General features: G+C 33.6%; 2 protein-coding genes across 2 annotated transcripts; both read right to left on the reverse strand.

Moving 5' to 3' along the window:
- Nucleotides 1-324: 324 nt before the first annotated feature.
- Nucleotides 325-3610, reverse strand: LOC100792373 (inactive TPR repeat-containing thioredoxin TTL3). The gene is made up of 7 exons (XM_003541841.5): nucleotides 2808-3610; nucleotides 2535-2730; nucleotides 1839-2023; nucleotides 1425-1758; nucleotides 1120-1321; nucleotides 935-1041; nucleotides 325-855 (listed from the first exon to the last, which is right to left on the reverse strand). Exons 1-7 carry the CDS (start codon nucleotides 3380-3382, stop codon nucleotides 700-702), a joined length of 1755 nt encoding a protein of 584 aa, XP_003541889.1. The 5' UTR covers nucleotides 3383-3610; the 3' UTR covers nucleotides 325-699.
- A 10587-nt stretch (nucleotides 3611-14197) lies between these two features.
- On the reverse strand, nucleotides 14198-18015 carry LOC100812763 (ketol-acid reductoisomerase, chloroplastic-like). The gene is made up of 10 exons (NM_001289357.2): nucleotides 17676-18015; nucleotides 17500-17592; nucleotides 17226-17291; nucleotides 16952-17092; nucleotides 15976-16203; nucleotides 15754-15871; nucleotides 15539-15678; nucleotides 15241-15408; nucleotides 15009-15164; nucleotides 14198-14864 (listed from the first exon to the last, which is right to left on the reverse strand). Exons 1-10 carry the CDS (start codon nucleotides 17958-17960, stop codon nucleotides 14499-14501), a joined length of 1761 nt encoding a protein of 586 aa, NP_001276286.2. The 5' UTR covers nucleotides 17961-18015; the 3' UTR covers nucleotides 14198-14498.
- Nucleotides 18016-19260: the final 1245 nt, after the last annotated feature.

Genomic DNA, 19260 nt, shown 5'->3' on the forward strand with positions numbered 1-19260 from the left:
CAAGAAAAAATATTAGTCTTGAGAACTAAATTATGCAAGGTATATAAAATATGCAAGTTTAAAAGTTTTAAAAAAAGGTTAGCAGGATTTGTTTGATATGAAAAGAAAAGAAAAGAAAAACATTTGAGAAATAAATTAGTTATATATAATTAGCTTGCTTCACGCTTGAAGTAAACTAAATCAATTTAAACTAGTTTAATTGACTTTTTTGAATTATCCAATTCATCTATTCAATTTAATTCAATGAAAAAATCAACCGATCTAATTAACATCCTTAGAGATAATTTTATATTTTCTTTTAATGAAGGATAAGAGAGAGTTAAATACCTGCCAAAATCACCATGGATAATTTCTTTTTTCTTTTTTTTTTTCTTTTTCTGTTTGAGGTTATCTAAATCTAATACAATATGGAGGGAAGAAGTACAACACTTTTGGGCTTGATATAAAGAAGGAAATAGGAAGCACATTAGATGCCGGGCAAAAGATATACATATATGATTTCAAAAATGCTATCTAAAATCTATCTCAGGTTTTGCTGCTGGCGAAAAATTGGTATCCATGTGTGTATCACAGGGAAAGCTGAAATTCCTAATTTGAACTGAACAGGGCTTGGTGCATCCTTGGAGCACCTTCTTCAATATTGCTGTGGTTTTTAGTTGCATGCATGTGAATGCAAATAATGTGTATGAATTCTTGTATCTAGAGACTACTACTTTTTCTTACTGAGTCCTCTAATAACTGATGTGTTGGCCGGATCATGTCCTTTACCTTCTCTCCATTTTTATAAATTTTGAAGGTTGGAACACTTCTTATGCTTTCTGCTTTTGCTATTGCTAGACACTCCTCCACGTCCACCTGCAGTTAAATTTTAAAGAAAATTAGAGAGAGACGACAATTATATTAGGAAGTATAAAAAAGTCACTTATCTGTTTACCTTGATAAATTTAACTGAGGGATATCTAACACACAATGTATTTATGAATGGAGATAATTCCTCACATAGTTCATTTGATGCCTCTTTGAAGTATACTACCGATATACCTGAAATTTAAAATTTTCATTTAAAAAAAGTATGAATAAAGCAAGAAAAATGCTGAGTCAACATGTTTAGATAATTACCTGCAGAGGCTAATGCAGCTTTAAATTTGTCTAATGAACAGATTTGTTCAACTTCAACTCCAAACCTAGTACCATACACCATTTGTCGAGATTTTTCTAATGCTAGTTGAGCCTGACGAAGAGACTCGGCAACTTCATTGTCGTTAGGGAGTTCACGTTTTAAGGCCTGGTAATCTTTAACAACTTCGGACCATCTTTCAAGCTGCAACAAGATCATGCATCTTAAAAACGACAATGAATCAACTCCAGAGAACAAAACAACAATGAACACACACACCCAACATGCACTATGCAAGTGAATTCACCTTTGTGTTTGATGCAGCCCTGCGGAAAAGGGCCTTGGTGTAATTTGGTTGAATGTTAAGAGCTTGGCTGCAGTCTTGAACCGATTGTTCCCACAGTCCAAGTTTAGACCAACAAATTGCCCTATTGCAATATAGAACATGGTTGGAGTTGTCATACTTGAGGCCCTCCCCATAAGCAGAACAAGCTTCAGAGAACATGCCAGAGCTGAAAAGTTCATTGCCCCTCGAACGAGCTCTTGCCACCATTTTCACGACATTTACAATCCTACCAACTTCAACATTACCGTAATCTAACATGCTAGCCTTTTCTGCAGCCGCAACAGCATTCTCAAACCTGCAACAATCCATTACTTGTTCCTCACTCAAAAGTTTTACATAGCTTTGGATTTCGAGTCTAGGGTGTTTAGTGTTTACCTTCCCAACGCCATCTCAACCTGTGCACACACGAAAGGAACATAGGCTTCGCCAACCATACCAAAGAACTTGGTCTGAGAACACGCTGGAGGACAACCTTCCAACTTCGGAACATTCAAGAGACTGGAATCAGCATCTTCAAGTTGATGCAGTTTTAAATAGGCTTCCACCTTGCAAGCAACAATCTGTAAGTAGCAATCCAACAAGTTAGCCCAACACAAATTGTCACAAACCAACTATCCTAAAAGCTTAAACTAACAAGTAAAGATGTGAGGATGATTTTATACTTGATTCCTAACACCATACCACAAACTAAGGACCTGATTGATTCTCTTCTCACTTTTTTTTATATTTAAAAAACAGTTTTCTAAGATAATTTTACACTACTTACCAATCAATTTACCATCCAAAATCTATTAAATTCTAAAAATTGTTTCCAAAGCAAGTGACCGGAAGACATTATTAAAACTTGTTCAATTTCTCCATCAATTGCACACTTTTCTGTCCCTTGCACTACACTCAGCACCAGCCAGCAGAGCAACCATTCATTTTGGAAACTAAAAACAGTTTTGGAAGACAGAAACCAATAACAACCTAAATAACCTAAAATTCTATGCTATTAAACAAAGACAAGCAAATAATTTTATATTACATCTCTAACATAGACCACGGAAAGATCAGAAATTTGAAAACTACCTGAGGCGAAAAATCTGCTCCAACAGCAATGGCTGCTTCTGATTCCCTAAGCACCCTCTTCCAATCACCGAATTTTCGCGCATCGGCGCATCGATTCAAATGCTTCTCCAACAACACCAGCTTCTGCTCCTCAGACTGATCCTCTTGATTCCCAGAGAGACACAAGTGCCGCCGCGAATTCTCAACCTGCCCAAATCTACACCAAGTTCCAATTCCAAACTCAAATTCAGATTCAAATGCAAATCCAAATCCAAATTTCCATTATTACATTACCTTAGATAAAGAGAAGCAAGTCTCTTGTGCGCCCTGGCATAAGCAGGGTTCAACTTTACCGCCTCGAGGCACTCCCTCGCGGCCTCGGCGAGCCTCCCCAGCGCCGTGAGCGCCGCCGCGCGGTTGCTCCGGCATGCGGCGTTTCCCGGCGAGATGGCGACGGCGCGATCGTACATTGCCAGCGCCTCTACAAAGTTCCCGCCTCTGTACAATTCATTCCCAGCCCTCTTCACTTCCTCGGGATCGGAGCCGCTCATCGCGCGCTTCACCGTAAGCGGCGGTGCGGCCGCGGGCACCGGAATATTGCCCGAGCCACCGCGCACTATGCTGCCCCGGCCGTAGTTCACGGTGCCCGAGCCCAACACGTCGGTCCGGTTCGGCCCGCGAGAGGGTAAACCGGGTTTGAGGATCTTTCCCGACGGGCAAATGTTCCCGCTCGGGAGCAAGGTTGCTCCGCCGGAATAAATTAACGGAGCTCCGGCGGAGACCGATCTCCGGTGGCATGGCCGGCGAGCGTTGGAACCCAGATCGAGTCGTTTCGATTCGGGACTCTGTTGCTGCAGAGTGTTGGACATTGTTATGTGTTTATGTTTGTTCGTGCTTTTTAAGGTTGTTTATTTTGTTTTGTTGATGGTTATATTATAGGAGGTTGGAAAACGATGAAGAGAGAATGCTGGTCGTTACTACGTGAGAAGAATCGAATCTGATTGGGAGAGAAGAGAGGCTTTGTTTGAGGGAGTGATGGGTGTTTTGTAAGTGAGAAAGTGAATTTTGTGATACTGTAAATAGTAAAGAGAGAGTGATTGGAGTTTTCTCTCTCTTTCTATCCTTTCTCTTAAATATGATGATGCTGATGTAATGTGTGACATTACTTTACTTTACTTTACTAGCTGAGTAAACCTGCGTTTACCTCGCGAAAATTGTGGGCGTGGTTTTTTTATAGGATTTTGTAAAAGTTTTGTTATGACTTTTAAATAGTTTTTCTTGTGTAAAATGATGACAATAAAATGTAAAGTGAAAGTATTGAAATAAATATTTTTTTTATATAAATTAAAGAACTAAAGTAAAATGCTTTATAAAATCAAGAGTTGAAATGATGCTTTAACTGAGAATTAAAATTAGATTTTTTTTTACTTATTGCTGGTTGTTACATAGAAAAATATTGATAAATAGAAAATGTAAACATATTCCCTAGCCAAGAAATAAATGATGATAGTAAATTTATTTCTATATTATATAATTGAAAATTAGAAAAGATAATATAGCAAAATCAAAATATTGTATTCCTCTTCACACATGCACAATAATTGTTAATTAGAAAAGTTTGAGTATCTTTGAGACACACCTTCTTGCTAACGAGTAGCTATCACAAGTGATAGGAATGACTTATCCACGAAATTAAAAGAAAAAATTGGTAAGAAATCCAAGGGTTATGGTAATTGCAAAAAGCATGGCATGAGGCCATCATATCTAGGATTCTGCCCCCATGCTACAAAGGAAGGTAAAACAGAGAGGTTAATAACCTAATTTTAATACTCATATACCTACATATGAAAACACTCTTTTTGACTTGAGTGTTAGAATATCTTTACAGATACCTCGCTTCATCATCAGTAAGGAAGGAAGAATGCATGTGGCCCTTGTGTTGCTTGAAGGCACACATATGTTTGTTATTAAAGTATAATTTATTTTTAAAATAAAACATAACTAAAAAATCGAATCATATATTTATACTAAACATAATCTCATGTTACTTTTGTTGGGATATAGCCTTATCTTTTGTTAGTAGGAAGGTAATAGTGTTGCTAGTTTTCTTGTTATTCTAAAATGTCACAACAATTGTACATTTGGAAAAATTCTTCTCTTTCAATGGCTAGCTTTCTTCTTATGGATAGCCAAGGATATTCAGGATCGACTTAGGAGTAAAGTAACTCAAGTTTACGTTTTAAGTCCACCAACAAAAAATATTTGTTATTAGTATTTTTGTAAAGTAAAAATGTCCTCATATATTAATAAAAAAAATACATAAGTTAGTAAAAAGGCCCAACATATTTAAAGTAAAAGATTTCTTTTAAAATTTGCTTTAGGTCTCACTTATTATTTCATCAGTCCTAAATACTCTTTTATTTATCTTTCTCATTAATAAAAATAAATACTATACATAATTTTCATAACACATCTTTTGAAACATGTAGCAAAATTGGTATTTAAATAAATTCAAAATACAAGTTGAGCACATGCAATATACTTAAAGGGTATTCATTTAAATTGAATAGATCATCACCCCCACCATCCAATTTTTACTAGTGTCACTATCAGATGATGATAATAGGAACAATGGTTATAATAACAATGACATTGGTGACTGTCACTCACCATCCATCATCGTAATTATCATTATCATTGTTGTCGTTGTTAACAATGACATTGTTGTCGTTTGTTACCTCTATCACCACATGACAGGGATGGCATTAATAGTGATAGTAGAGATGATGATTATGATATTAGTGGTTTCATAAGAAATGTTTGTAATTAAATTTTAATATTAATAATTTATTATTTTTAATTTTGATCAAATGATTATCATTAATTTGTTCTCATATATATTTGCAATTGCAACCATTTTGAATGTGATGCTTACAATTGATTTGAAATTAGAAAATATGACATAATAAAGAAGGTTATAAAGTATAATATTTGTCTTTGGAAACTATTGATACATTAAAAGTAAATTATAAACATACAATGTATCTTTAATTAAAATTTAAAATATAATTGCAATTATAACATACGTACAAAGAAAATCATAACTATTTAATATTAAAAAATTGCTTATGAATAACAAATAATATATTAATTATCTTTATTTAAAATATTTCTAATCAATTCAAATAATATATTTATTAATCATAATTACTTTAGTCAATTTAACTTAAACCATATGTTCATTATAATCACTTTAATTATCATGATTTTGTATTTTATAAATTAAAAATTATCTGCATTATAACAAGAAAAATAAATAAATATTACATGATATTTTCCTTTGTAATAAAAATATATTATTTTTTATAAGAAAATGACGAAATTAAGTTATTTCATAATCATATTCATCCAACTTTTCTGCATAAAAATAAGAAATACTAAGCATGTCCTCAATTAAGAAGACAACCACTATTCACGACAGTAGATTTTAAAACGTGCCAGTGCCAAGAAGTGGCTATAATAATAATAATAATAATAAAAAAAAACAAAAGGAGGAAATCACCTTGCACTTTTAACATCGAAAATGGAACCGTGATTGTTGTCTTATTGATAATGACATAGTGTGTAATAGATTACACTATGGCGTGTTTTTTATTAAACAAAATCACTACTATTTCGTAACAAATTTGTTAAATTAAAAATTAAATATGTTTAATATATTACTTACCATATAAGAGGAATAGAAAGATCAGAAAAAGAATATTCTAAGGAAATTTTGAATTATTCTTTTATAAGAAAAATCATACCACAAAATCAGTAAGTTTGGGAGTAGAGCTACCAACCATTGTCTTTTATACATGACAGAATGGTCGTTGAGCTTTGACCAGTTATTAATATGTCCATAGATCTAAATCTAAATAAAATAAAAGTCAAGTTATCATTTATGCTTTAAAGTGGTAAGAGGGATCGGTCGTTCCCCAATGTGAGGGGCACATTTTTGTTGATTTGAGAAGATGTTTGTGCACTTCAGACCAACAATTTTGACAATTCAATCAATATTGTAGTTTCGTTGATTCAAACACGACAGAGTCTGAAGTTATATAATGTACCCTGCTGTTCTTAACCACCTAACTTAACAACTTATTTAAATTCGTATGATCATAATTTTACATATTATGTGAATAGGGAAACGAAAGTACTTGCACCATGGTTTGCCCATTAAAGGCTTTTTTGTTCGTTTTTCTTCACCAATGATACATTGACCAAACATGAATTGTTAATATTAGAGGCACAATTAAATCTTCTTTTTTTCTCATGATGCAAGGATATAGAATTGTTAATATTATAAAAGAAAGTACAAAGTATTATGAAATGCGCGCAATTATATTAATGATTATGAGCAACTAAAATGAAATCAACAAATTGAGACAAAAAATTCAAACAAGAACTAATCTTAATTCAATCTGTATTTATTATAACAAAATTTAATACTCAAGTAATTATGTTTTTTTTTTCAGATGACAAGTATTTTTTATTAAAAACAATTCTCCTTAATTGGATAGGACTGATAGATATTTTAGATGACAAAACTTTTTTTTAATATTTAACACAATCATATTTTTAAAACTCATACTCAAGATTACTTATTAAACTCTAACAATCTCATATATCAATTTATACACACATTCCATGATTAATGATGTACTATATATTCACACGTTATTTAACAGTGTGGTGACAAATATTTGAGAGTTGGAGTTCTTTAAACAATAACACATGGTTAGATTCATGGTGAGAAGCTGATGGTGAATACAATTAAACTCATTCTGATCAATGAATAAGGGGAATAAGATTGAGGAAGAAGTGCGTACGAGATGAAGATACTACTAGTTTGGTAGAGAGAGGAAGAGTATACATAATAAATGAAGTTAATTGAAGGAAGTAGTAAAGTGGAAAGGCACAATAAAAAGGAGTAAAGTGGAAGAAGGAAGGGTGTGGTGGTGTGGGTGAAGCGGAGACAGTGTGGCAGGTGGACATGTGCAGTGCCAGCTGGGCCCATTATATTCCCTCCAACAAAGCAAAGGCCTGTGGGCCCCACATAACATTTTTCGATTATCCACTTATTTGAGTTTGGTTTGGAGTCTCGTGCCAAGCATATTCCGGCTACATTTTCTGACATTCTGTTTAGACTTTAGAGATATTTATTATTAAAGTAGTAAAGTTCAATAAAAAAAAAAAAAAGAGGATGGGATTGGATACCCTTATGTCATTGGTAATGAAATTGAATTTATAAATCTTAAAATTTTTAATTTTTGTAAACAAAAAAAAAACAGTTAGAAATAATCAGTCAAATTTCTAACACGGATTAATTAATTGTGATAAATGAATATTTGGCAACAATGTGATCGTGACAATAAAAAAGAGATGGGATGGGATGGGATGGGTGTTACGTCTTTGACCAGAAGCATAAGGATGTATGGCTGCATATGTGCACTGTCTTGTTGCCCCCATACCCGGCCACTCCGATTGTGACTTTTGCTACCCTTTCTTTTTCTTTCCTTTGCTGAAAAGAACATCATCGGCAAAGATAACTCCTTTTTCATCTCCAATTTTTGTTTAAATCTTAACACAAAGTATATGTGATTCAACCCCCATACGTGGTTGTCTATTGTTCATTTTATGCCAACATGGTCGTGCCTTTGTTTTGTTATTTTGGGGGGCATTTGCTCTTTTTACATAACCATATACACCCTTCAACATTTTTAGTAGATGACCATAGATCAAAGTGAAATTTGGATACAGCTGATTATTCCTCCTTAGCCTTAAATAAATATAATCATTGATCACCAAACATGTAAATCAACTAAAATATGTAAAATTGTTCTAATTTAAGTAGAAGTTTCAAGTTTAGAGTTCAAGTCTTCCACATACAATTATATTAAATACAGAAAATTATATCATTCATAACCATTTTATTCAATTCAAATAAAATTATCTCTAATAAAAAAAAAGCATATGGATTGGGCACTAAAAATTAAAAAAAAATAAAAAGATAATAATTGAGCCCTAATCGGCTAATCATGTTTAGGACGGGAATATTTTGAATCTTGTGAGTCGATAATACCATTATTGCAGCAGATCACATAAAGCCTAACCTACTCATTAAGAAACTGTTCACGTTAGTACATAGCTAAACACCCACCACGCATATGTATGTTGCCACCAAAGTCTGAAACGAAAACCTACGAGTGAATAAACTAAACGAACCAAAGTTTATTGAGTACAATTGTATATATAAACACTAGTTGATCAAGAGAGAAAAAAACATTTCTCTTCAACAAAATTTATCAGACAATGAAATTTTAAAGGAAGAAAAGAATTCCAAAACTTCCTAAAAACAATCTAATACAATTTGATTCGACTGTCATGTACGTAGTAAAGCTTTGCCAAAAGCAAGAATTATAACCCAACTTGCAGCTACATAAACTATAACTATTGAGACTGCAAACCCAAACATTATCTCTGCCCCTATATTTTGATTATGTGTTCATAATTAATTCATCAATCATAAACAGCAATACCTCCTCTAACTCAACAGCCACTTCCAAGAATCTCTGCTAAAATCCAAGATCAGCAACCTTTGCATCCTAATTATTTTCTAAAATGCAAAACATTTTATTGATTTTTTTTTATTATTAATTTTCTCATTTCTAATTTCTAATCCCAACATATCATTCTAAAATGAAACGGTTTTCCATCACTATGTAGTTTTTCATGCTAGATTTAAATATTCATCCAATACGAACCTCATTTACACTCTGAATAATACTACATAGTTCTTTCTGACAAATAGATAAATGTTTAGCGACTTTAGATTGAGAAGAATTCACCACAACTATTAGGTCATTTTGCATCTAAAGTTCAACCTTGAGTCTCCTCCAAAACCATTTCGCCAATAGGTTAAAATTATTAATCCGTTGCAACTTTTCTACTCCCAAAATTCAACAATTTTTGGCCTGCACATGATCATGACAACCTTGACCCTAGCTATTTTATTTGTTTTATGACTAACGTTACGCCCCACAAGAAAGAGCCTAGCAGGCTTATAAGAATCTTCAAAAACTTATTTGATGACTTGAAACAATATATATAGAAGAAACCGAAGAATTAACTATAAGCTATATAGTACAATTCTTCCTATAAGAGAAACATGTTTAATTTCTATTAAGAGAGTTTGCATATGACCTTTTCAATGATTGGCATCCGGTCTCTACCTTCCCCAGATTAACCTTAATAGGCTGCAGGCTCAGGTACTCAAAATTAAGGAACACTGCCAACTTTACTTAACGGCAAATGCATATGGATTGCATATAAGGATATGTCACGTCGTTACTTATGATGATAGATACTGTTGAGTTTTTTGAGCTCTTTTTCTGTGTGGAATAAAAGTCCAAATAAGAAGACTCGTATGACTCACTTATTTAAGTGGAGAGGGGTCAGATTAGAGAGTGAGATACATTGAGAGAGACTCCTTTGAGAGAGAAAAACAGTTACAAATTATTGAGAGAGAAATAAAGAGAGGGAAAATTATTGTGATTTTTGAATAACCACTATAGAGCATTTTTTTAGATTACAATTGCAGATTTGTTCACCATTGGATCGGACTGAATTTTGGACAGCAGGTTCTACGCGCGTGATACTTTAAATTGTCTGGTTGGATCGGGAAAAAGATATATGTAGAGAGAGATAAGTGTTTCGCATTATCTGCTCTATCTTTTTATTTCTATTGTACCAATTAGGGGTTTATTTTGATTTGACTGTTTGTAGTACGTTTTAGTGCACTTGTTGGATGTTCTCTTGTATCTTCATTTCTTTGGTTTGGACGACCCGTAATTTTTACCCTGAGAGAATTTCCACGTTAAACAAATTGCGTATCTGCTTTTTCCATGATTTCTATTTTGTGCTATATATTTTATTGGTGCTTCTCACAGGTTCTTGTAAGTTTGGAGAAATTTATTTTCTGCTTATTACTCTGTTATAAAGTTTGTTATTACTCGTGGATGATAATGATTTCCGCATCGTAAGTACCTAGAGCATGTGGGATCTAATGATTATACTCGTGGATGATAATAGCGGGTTATCATGTGGAAGAGACTCACACTTGAGGGAGAGATTGTTGGAGTACAACTGTGAGGTAAAGTCCCATATCGAGTAGAAGTGAAAAAGTTGACTACCATATAAGTGAGGAGAAGACCCATAAATATGAGTCTTAAGATTTTGAGTTAAAGTATGATTTCAAGTTCCCAATAAACTTTCACTAAATCCCTTTGGATAGATTAGTAAAAGGGAAATGTAATCCCTCACTAAAATAGGTAACTTTTTTTTAAAAAAAAATAATTTTATTAGCTGTATTTATATCTTATTAAAAATGAATAATTATTTTTTTAATTATTACTAACTATTTCTCACTATGTATTTAGTATGTTGTGCGTGTCATTAACAAAATTGATATTTAATATTTATATATAGAACTATGAGGTTTGAATTCTTTAAGTTTCTGATAAATTAGTTAAATTTAACAAAAAAAATTGATCTTGGAAATTTTCGATCGAAAAAAGACAGGTAGCTAGGTCAAGTTAAAAAACCCTAACTACAATACAAAAACGATTATGAAAAAAGGAGCCACCTAAATTTCGTAAAGTTTTTTTTTTACAAGCAAAATTTCGTAAAGTAGAATAACCTAAATGTAGGTCTTAATTATGCATATAATAGTGTAATATATATAATTCCAGTGTAAGAATCTAACTTTGTGGCAGTAATATGTTTGGTTAACCGAGGGAACACCACCGGCAAGAGCGAGCTTTTATATTAATCATGGCATTTACTGATTCAAACATTGAATATTTGAAGAAAAGATAGTTCACTAATTCTTTATCATTAATTTTATGCTTGCAGCTTGAACAAGTTTGTCTATGCCATTCTCGAGCTTTTGATTTTGGAATGCGATGGTCGTGCATGCATGTCGTTTTCATTTCCATTGCCCAATTTTCGAACTAATTAAAGCTTAAAAAGTAAATAAGTTATGCAGTCCAACTAATTACTAACTGATTTGATTAATAATTTTCATTTCCATTGCCATTTCTCTTCGCAGACAAAGCAAATACAGCTGGATTTATTAATTCAATATGAGTTTTTTAATTTCTGTGTTGAAATTTGAATAAATCAACATCTTGATATAAGCTATATATATAATGACTTTATATAATACGTACAATATATAAAAGAAAAGACAAGTTAAGAATTTCTGATCTCTATGGCGTTGACGTGAACCGAAATTTTCTTCCTGGAGAACCGTTATATAAATGAGTTTAAAAAGAAATTAATTACTATATTTACTATCTATAACAATACATTGAAGTAGTTCGAGTGTGACAAACGAGTTTAACAAATGTTAAATTGTTCAAACCAGAAAATATTTTCAATGTTTCAACTTTGCTTTATAATGCATGATACTATTTCTGATGTTTAGATTCATCATTATTCATTCCCCGTTGTCTTTTGAGTAAGAATTTCATTACTCAATCTTTAAAAGTAGGGAAAAACTCTTAGGTTCAGTGGAGAGACAACGGGGAATGAACGCAGACCTACAGTGTTATATATTTCTTTGTTCAATCTAAAGTTGAAAGTCAAGATCGGCATTCGGCGCTAGTTCTACTTTTACAGGCTGAGTTAGCGTGGATGTCCAGGAAATCTATGTTACAGCATTAAAAAATGTTTTTTTTTTCCTATTTTAGTTTTGCAAGTGATTTTTTATTACTAAAACAAAATAGTTGTCATTAAATCGCATTGGAAATAGCATTTTTAATATATATTAAATTTTCTTTAACATAAATTTCATTAACCTCTATTATTATACTAAAAGTTTAACTGAACATAAATTCATTGGATAAATTTCACTATGAGCAATTATAAGAGAAAAAAAATAACAAGATTTTTTTAATTTTTTTTTAGAAATGGGTAAAATAAGTAAAAGATGTGTTTTAAAATATGATTTTATTTTTTATGTTAAGTAAAAGATGTGTTTTAAAATATGATTTTATTTTTTATGTTTTTTATTTTGTAAAAACATAAAAATATTATTTTAAAGAAGTCGTGTTTCTTAAACGACTTTAAAAAAAAAAAACTTTCAAAGTATTACTTATGTTTTCAATTTTGATCAATTTATACTTATTTATAATAATGGTTGATGGTTGCCCTTCAATTTAGCATGGGAAGGGTGAACTGCTAGTAACACGTGTCCTTGTAAATGCTAGGTGTCAACCTAACCTTTTTTTTTCTTACCAAGAAAAACTTATGTGATTTCATTTCATTCATAACAAAAACAAAATACAAGTATGAATGAAATCAAACATATTTTGACTAGGATATAATCATAAATACTCTTGCAAACACATGGACGACATGATTTGTTTGTCTGCTAATGAAACGTTGTGAAATGTTTTGAAGATGGTTTAAACTAAGACGAATAGAGTTCATGATACAACCAAGTTCTGTATGATTATTGCTCCTGTTTTCCAAGCTGTTCACAACATGTTGGCAGTCTAACTCAACAATCACGTTCTGCACATTTAGCTCATTAATCCAGATTAGAGCTTAATGAATTGCAGCAACTTCGACTTCGAACCTGTCTCGGATCTAATGAAATTTCCTCTATCATCTCGAATGCAAATTCCAAAACCATAGAGGCTTTGATCCGCAAATGTAGCTGCATCTACATCCGCAAATTCCAAAACCTTACTATTTCTAAACATTTTACTAAGGCTCTTCTCTTGATATGGCCGTGTTGTTAGTAACACTGTTGTTAACACGCCTCTTCTTTCTTACTGCACAACTTAAAAATCACCTGACTTTGCTTATTTTCTTTCTTTACTGAACCAAACAAGAGTTTTTTATTTTTGAACTTTAAAGTGCATATATACTACACCAAAAAAATGACACATATTATGACACAATTTAAGTGAGCTAAGGCTATAATAAAATGTAACTAATTATATTGTACAAAGTGTGATTAGATTATGCATACAAGTTAAAACAGGTTAATACAAACGGTCAAGGATTCCGAGTAAAAATTATACCTTCCTTATGGTTATAGGTATGGATTCAAACTTCTCTAAATCAATCCAAAATCTTATGAAGTAAAATATATATATATAGGAATACGCATTAACATTTTCTTCACTACAGCATCCATTTACAACATATAGTTTTGCCGCCCTCCGTTCAAATCTCACTGATAAGTATGATTTAAAGAGCTTCTATGACCAAAAATGACTAATGGACCTCTCTATTCGGCTTTAAGAAAATGAAAGTAATGAAAACCCTTTTTACGACATCTTTAAGTGTTGCCAGTTACTTTACGCTAATATATCTGAAGAACTCAATCTCAGTTCAAACTTCCCAAACATTGTTAGATTTGTTACAAGCATACCAAACAGGCCTTTTGTACCCAAAAAAAAAAGTACCATATAAGGCTTGGAGGTTGATATTCATTTTATCGTCAAGCAGCACCGAACAATCAATTAAGTGCAGGTTCAATTCGACGGTCTATGACCAGAACGAGTTTACCGTGACCACTTTGATGGTTCGTGTTGCTTTGAAGTAATTGCCGGGGCTGAAACTGATGGAAGCCTTGCAAGGAACTGTAAGAAACATGAAATTAAGATCGTAAAATCCTTAATCCGTCTCACCCTCTAATGTGACTCGTCTGTGGACGTAGTTTACAGACTTATTATATTTAAATAGGACATTAAGTAACGTTCCTCAGTGGCAGAACACAGACGAGTACAAACTACAAAATGATAATACAACTTACATACTAGCATTCAACCAAGAAAACAAAACTAAAAAACCCAAACTAACAACAAAACTGCAGTTCTGAGAAATCTGAAAATGATTCGAAGTGAAAGCCATAATTGATTTTAAGTTCTAATTGCTGGAACGCAACTCTGGACGAACAAAGTCTGCATCTGGTGGCACAGAAATGTCTACTGTGGGTCTCAGTTCAGCGCAAACTTTAATGGCTCCATGCACTGGGTCTGACAGGAAGTTGCTGATTAAGTCCCGGTTAATAGGTGTTCCATTGTCCACCGCCACCATGGCCTGCTGGGTTAGGATGTAGTCAAATCGAGGAGCCCATTTCCTTGAACCCAACCTAGCCGTGGTTGAACAGTTATCAACCATGAAAGAAACACCACGAGCATGCATGAAAGGATTCAAAGAGTCAACAGCCTCAATGACACTCTCATTAATGATTTCAGAGTAGGAATGCCCTTTCTTCCTCAGGATTTCAATCTGGAAATTTAGTAATCACAGTTAAAATTACAAAGTTAATTATGCTCTAGTCAGTCACAAACTTGAAAACAAACGGAGACAGATGAACAGGCAGGCAATTATGTGCATCTTTCTCAAAATGCTAGCAAGAAAAACTTTCAATACCTGGGCCATCATCAATGCCACAAAGACACCAGCAGTGAAAGGATATAATGGGCCTTGATCACCTGCTGGCCTTGTAGATCGGACACGCTCCCCAACCTTCCACATGCGGGTTTGATCAATGTTACCCATGGGAAAAGCAGGTAGACCCTCTTTCTCCTGTAAGACGTAAGTATAACTTAAGTCTGTAGCACAAAGGCTAACTACTTTAAAAGGAAAATGAATATGCTCTTACATAAAAGCGACGCCCAGCCAAAACAACACTGCGAATCTCACTACCACTGGCTACATCCTCGTAGCACTCATACAGAATTTCCATGCAAGGATAAAAAGAAGCACTATAAGCCTTCTCAAATTCCCTTTTCTCATCTTCAGATAAAGCATTGTATACAGCTAGCATGCCCTATCCAAACCAATAAGTGCAAAAGGCTAGTCAGAACTCGCAAAATTCCCTGTACTAGCACACTATCCAGGGTTTAGGGGAAGGGGAGTCCAACAGACAAAAATTGAATGTTAGACGAGTATGAAAATACCTTAGTTGAGATGGTTTTAGATATAATTCCTGTTATAGACTCAACAGTATTCTTATAGGCCAGATCTTCGTTCATTCCATTTTCAGTGTATCTCCTAAACAGGGACTCCACAACCCCATGAACAGCACCAAGTAAAATGCCTATAAACCACCAAAGCGGTTGTTATGACACAAGTCTTTAAGGAAATCAAACAAAACATTGCAGAAAGTTCTCACCTCTCTCCCCAAAGATATCACTCCTGTATTCCTGCTCTAATGTAGTGGCAAAAGTGAATGGAGAACCAAGGGCAACAGACCATCCCAAAGCAACATCAGTAGCCCTGCCATCCACATCCTGCATGCAAAAAAAAAGTTACTCAAATAAAGTAAATTAATCAATCAACACAAGAGCAGAAGACCCACAGAAAGTGAAGAGACTGAGGCACAGCAAATAATAACCTGGTGGACTGCAAAACTTGCATTAATTCCAGCACCATTTATCTCTTTGCCTTGGACATAGAGCCTCCTTACAGATGGACCCATTCCCTTTGGGCACACAGCAATTACACTAATGTTCTTTGGAAAGTCAAGTCCCAATGATTGTAAATGCCCAAGAAGAAAACCATGGGAAAGCCCAAGTATACTGTTTGGCTTCATGTGAGACAATATCTTCTCATAGTTATCAGCCTGCAAGATAAATAAAAATATTAAAACATTCTGGATTGGAAGCAAATATTAAAAAATATCAGAAATAAAGAGTTATTGCAAAAACTAAAAAGGCACCACAATATCAACAAATCTTTTCACAGCTTCAGAAAATGAATAGTATTACTTTCTTAGAAAACTTGTGAGATTTGGGACACCTCTTAGTTTACACTTGTTACAAGTAGATTGGAATAAATATTTCTCACTGAAAATGTTATATATGTTTAATTTCATTCATTTGTCATGTTTGTTAATTAAAGACACTAATAAATTAAGCCGAACCATTAAATAACTTTATTATTTAAAAACATAAACAGGGAAAATAAAGAATTATGTGATGATAATGGAAGCTGGTGATGGCAAGCTGTAAGTTGATGGTGGTCGAGTAAGTAGAAGAATAGCTAATGCCAGTGGGGTGTAGAAATCATGGTGGATTGGGGTGTTGGCAGCTGCATTGCCACCCCAGTTTATGGCTAAGTTGATGATTACATCTAAACACTTTCAGTTCTATAAGAAGACAAGTTTGATTTCTGATTGTTAACATTGCTGGAATTAACCCAACAATTTCCCAAGAATTGTTACTAATAATGACAATACCTTATTGTTATCATCACAGTTTCAGAAAACCTTGCATATTAATTATCAGAGTGTCAGACAGTTTCAGAAACATAAATACAACAAGAGATGAATCAGAATACAACTAGTACAGCATTGAGTTGAACTATCTAACCTGTGCAGAATCAGAAATTAACAGCATCACAAGATCACTTCCAGAGACAGTTTCCCATATATCACCTAGAGTCCCATTCTCCTCAGAAAACCCAGCTGCACGAGCTTCAGCAAAGGAACGAGAACCCTTCCTGAGTCCAATCTGTGTTTTTAAAAAAATAATAACAAGACAAACAACACATTTAAACCACAATCGTTAATCAACAGTAACAGTAAGCATTAGGCCACTAAAATAGAAACTGAACCAACTTAAAAAATGAAAGCCCGATTCACACCTTGACCACAATATCAGACTTTGCTTCAGCAAGTGAGTCCCGTAGATTCTGAGCCTGCGCAGGTCCCTGATAAACACAATGACATGTTAACAATAGGAAGTGAGTCATCATCAGAACAAAACAACTACTAAGTCATAACATTTTAAGCTTAATATAAATCTCAAAAACATACATTACTCTGAAAATTCCTCTTAAATAAGAATTAGTTAACAATAAATGTAACATATTAGACATTCAGAACAAGTATTAACTACTGCATAGAATAATCAATCACCTGAGATCCCCAACCGATAACACCAATCTGCTTGATCCCCTTGAAAGCATCGGGCAACAAGTGAAACAAATCCCTGCCTCCTTTTACGATGTACTGCAACGAATTAACATAAACAATAAATAAAATAAAAAATTTAACATTCACGAATCTGGAAATGGGAGAAAGCGTTCGAAAACCTCGTCGTGTCCGGCGAGGTTAATCTTCTCCTTCTTGAAAACCTTCGTGTCGAAATCGAGTAGCGCGGGGGCCTTGACCGCCGGCACCGACACCATGCGCGCGCCGAGGGCGGAGCCGGAGGCGGCGGCGCATCGGCGAAGTCTTAGGGATTTGAAACCGAGCTTGGAAGACGACGATTGAAGAGCGAGGTTGGTGGCGGAGAAGGTTCTGGTGGAAGCAGGTTTGGCTAGGGTTTCGGACGCGGCGGCGATTGCGGAAGAACACGACGTCATAGCAGCCGCCATTATGGGAGTGTAAAGTGTAGCTGCTTGGAGTGCAAAAAGAGGGTTCAGTGGATTCAGTGTGGTTTTATGTTTCAGGTTTTTATAGTGTGGGCGTTTAGTGGACTGTGCTAACGTGCGCTGCTACGGTATCGGTTAGTACTATCCACTTGGGTTGTGGATAACCCGTTACCCGGTGGATATATTTGACAAAAAAATAAATTAAAAACGGAAATTAAATTATTATCCCTCGTGTCTGAAACTGCAAGCGTGCAAATGATAGGTGAGTGAGTAATTCCAGAAAACGAATATTTTTTTTCTTGATAAAGTTGAGTAAAAGTTTAGTCATTAGATATGAAATTATATTGTATTTTTTTAGGGCTTATATTTTATTTATTGACATTAATTATCAATTATTTTCTATCTTTTGTCTTCTTTTAACGTTATCTTTATTAGCATTGTTATATTGTTGCTTTGCAGTACTATAATAGAATGATTAATATGGTTAGGTGATATTATAAAGTTTGTATTTTTGTATGCAATTATAAAGTTTGTATTAAGTATAAATAAAATACTTTAAAGATTGTTTACTTGTTTTATATATTGGTTTTTAATATATATTTGGTATTGTCAACAGGAACCGTCATTGTCAACAGGAGAACGTAATTTTTCAACAAAAAAAAAAAATCATGGATTGTGTATCATTTTCTGCATAAAATTTTGGTGAATACACTTTTCATTTTACACCATGTATGCAATTAAAATTTGAACTGCATGGGGGCATTTGTAATATGATGGCATAGATATTTCTAGAGAGAAAAAAACTGCTTTTATTTATTGTAAAATCTGGTCAAGATTCGTGTAATTAAAAAGTTATTTGAATATTATCTTGATCTTATGCATCCCCCAATTCATCGGAGCAAAAGTTCTACTGTTTCTCGCTTTCACATGGCACAATATAATATATATACTATTGACATAAAGCTTACTTAGAAAGGATGAAAGGGAGAGAAGGGGAACAACTAGTATCAATCTATGGTGTTTTTTTTTTTACTCTTTTTTATAAAACAAAAGAGTATTTTTTAAAATTATTTATAAAATAACATGTCATTGTGTTTATCTTTTTTTTGTTATTATTAATATTTGTTGTCACGTATGTGTTGTGCTTCTACAAGAGACTCAACACATAAAATATTTAAAAATTGATGGTCGAATTGAATATGGTGACAGATTCACCATGTATATATGGCACAATAAAGGAGTTGTGCCAGTTGTAAAGATGCAACACAAAATATTAAAAATGGTTATTGAGCATGTTATAAAG

Source organism: Glycine max, chromosome 13, assembly GCF_000004515.6.
Source record: "Glycine max cultivar Williams 82 chromosome 13, Glycine_max_v4.0, whole genome shotgun sequence".
NCBI lineage: Eukaryota > Viridiplantae > Streptophyta > Magnoliopsida > Fabales > Fabaceae > Glycine > Glycine max.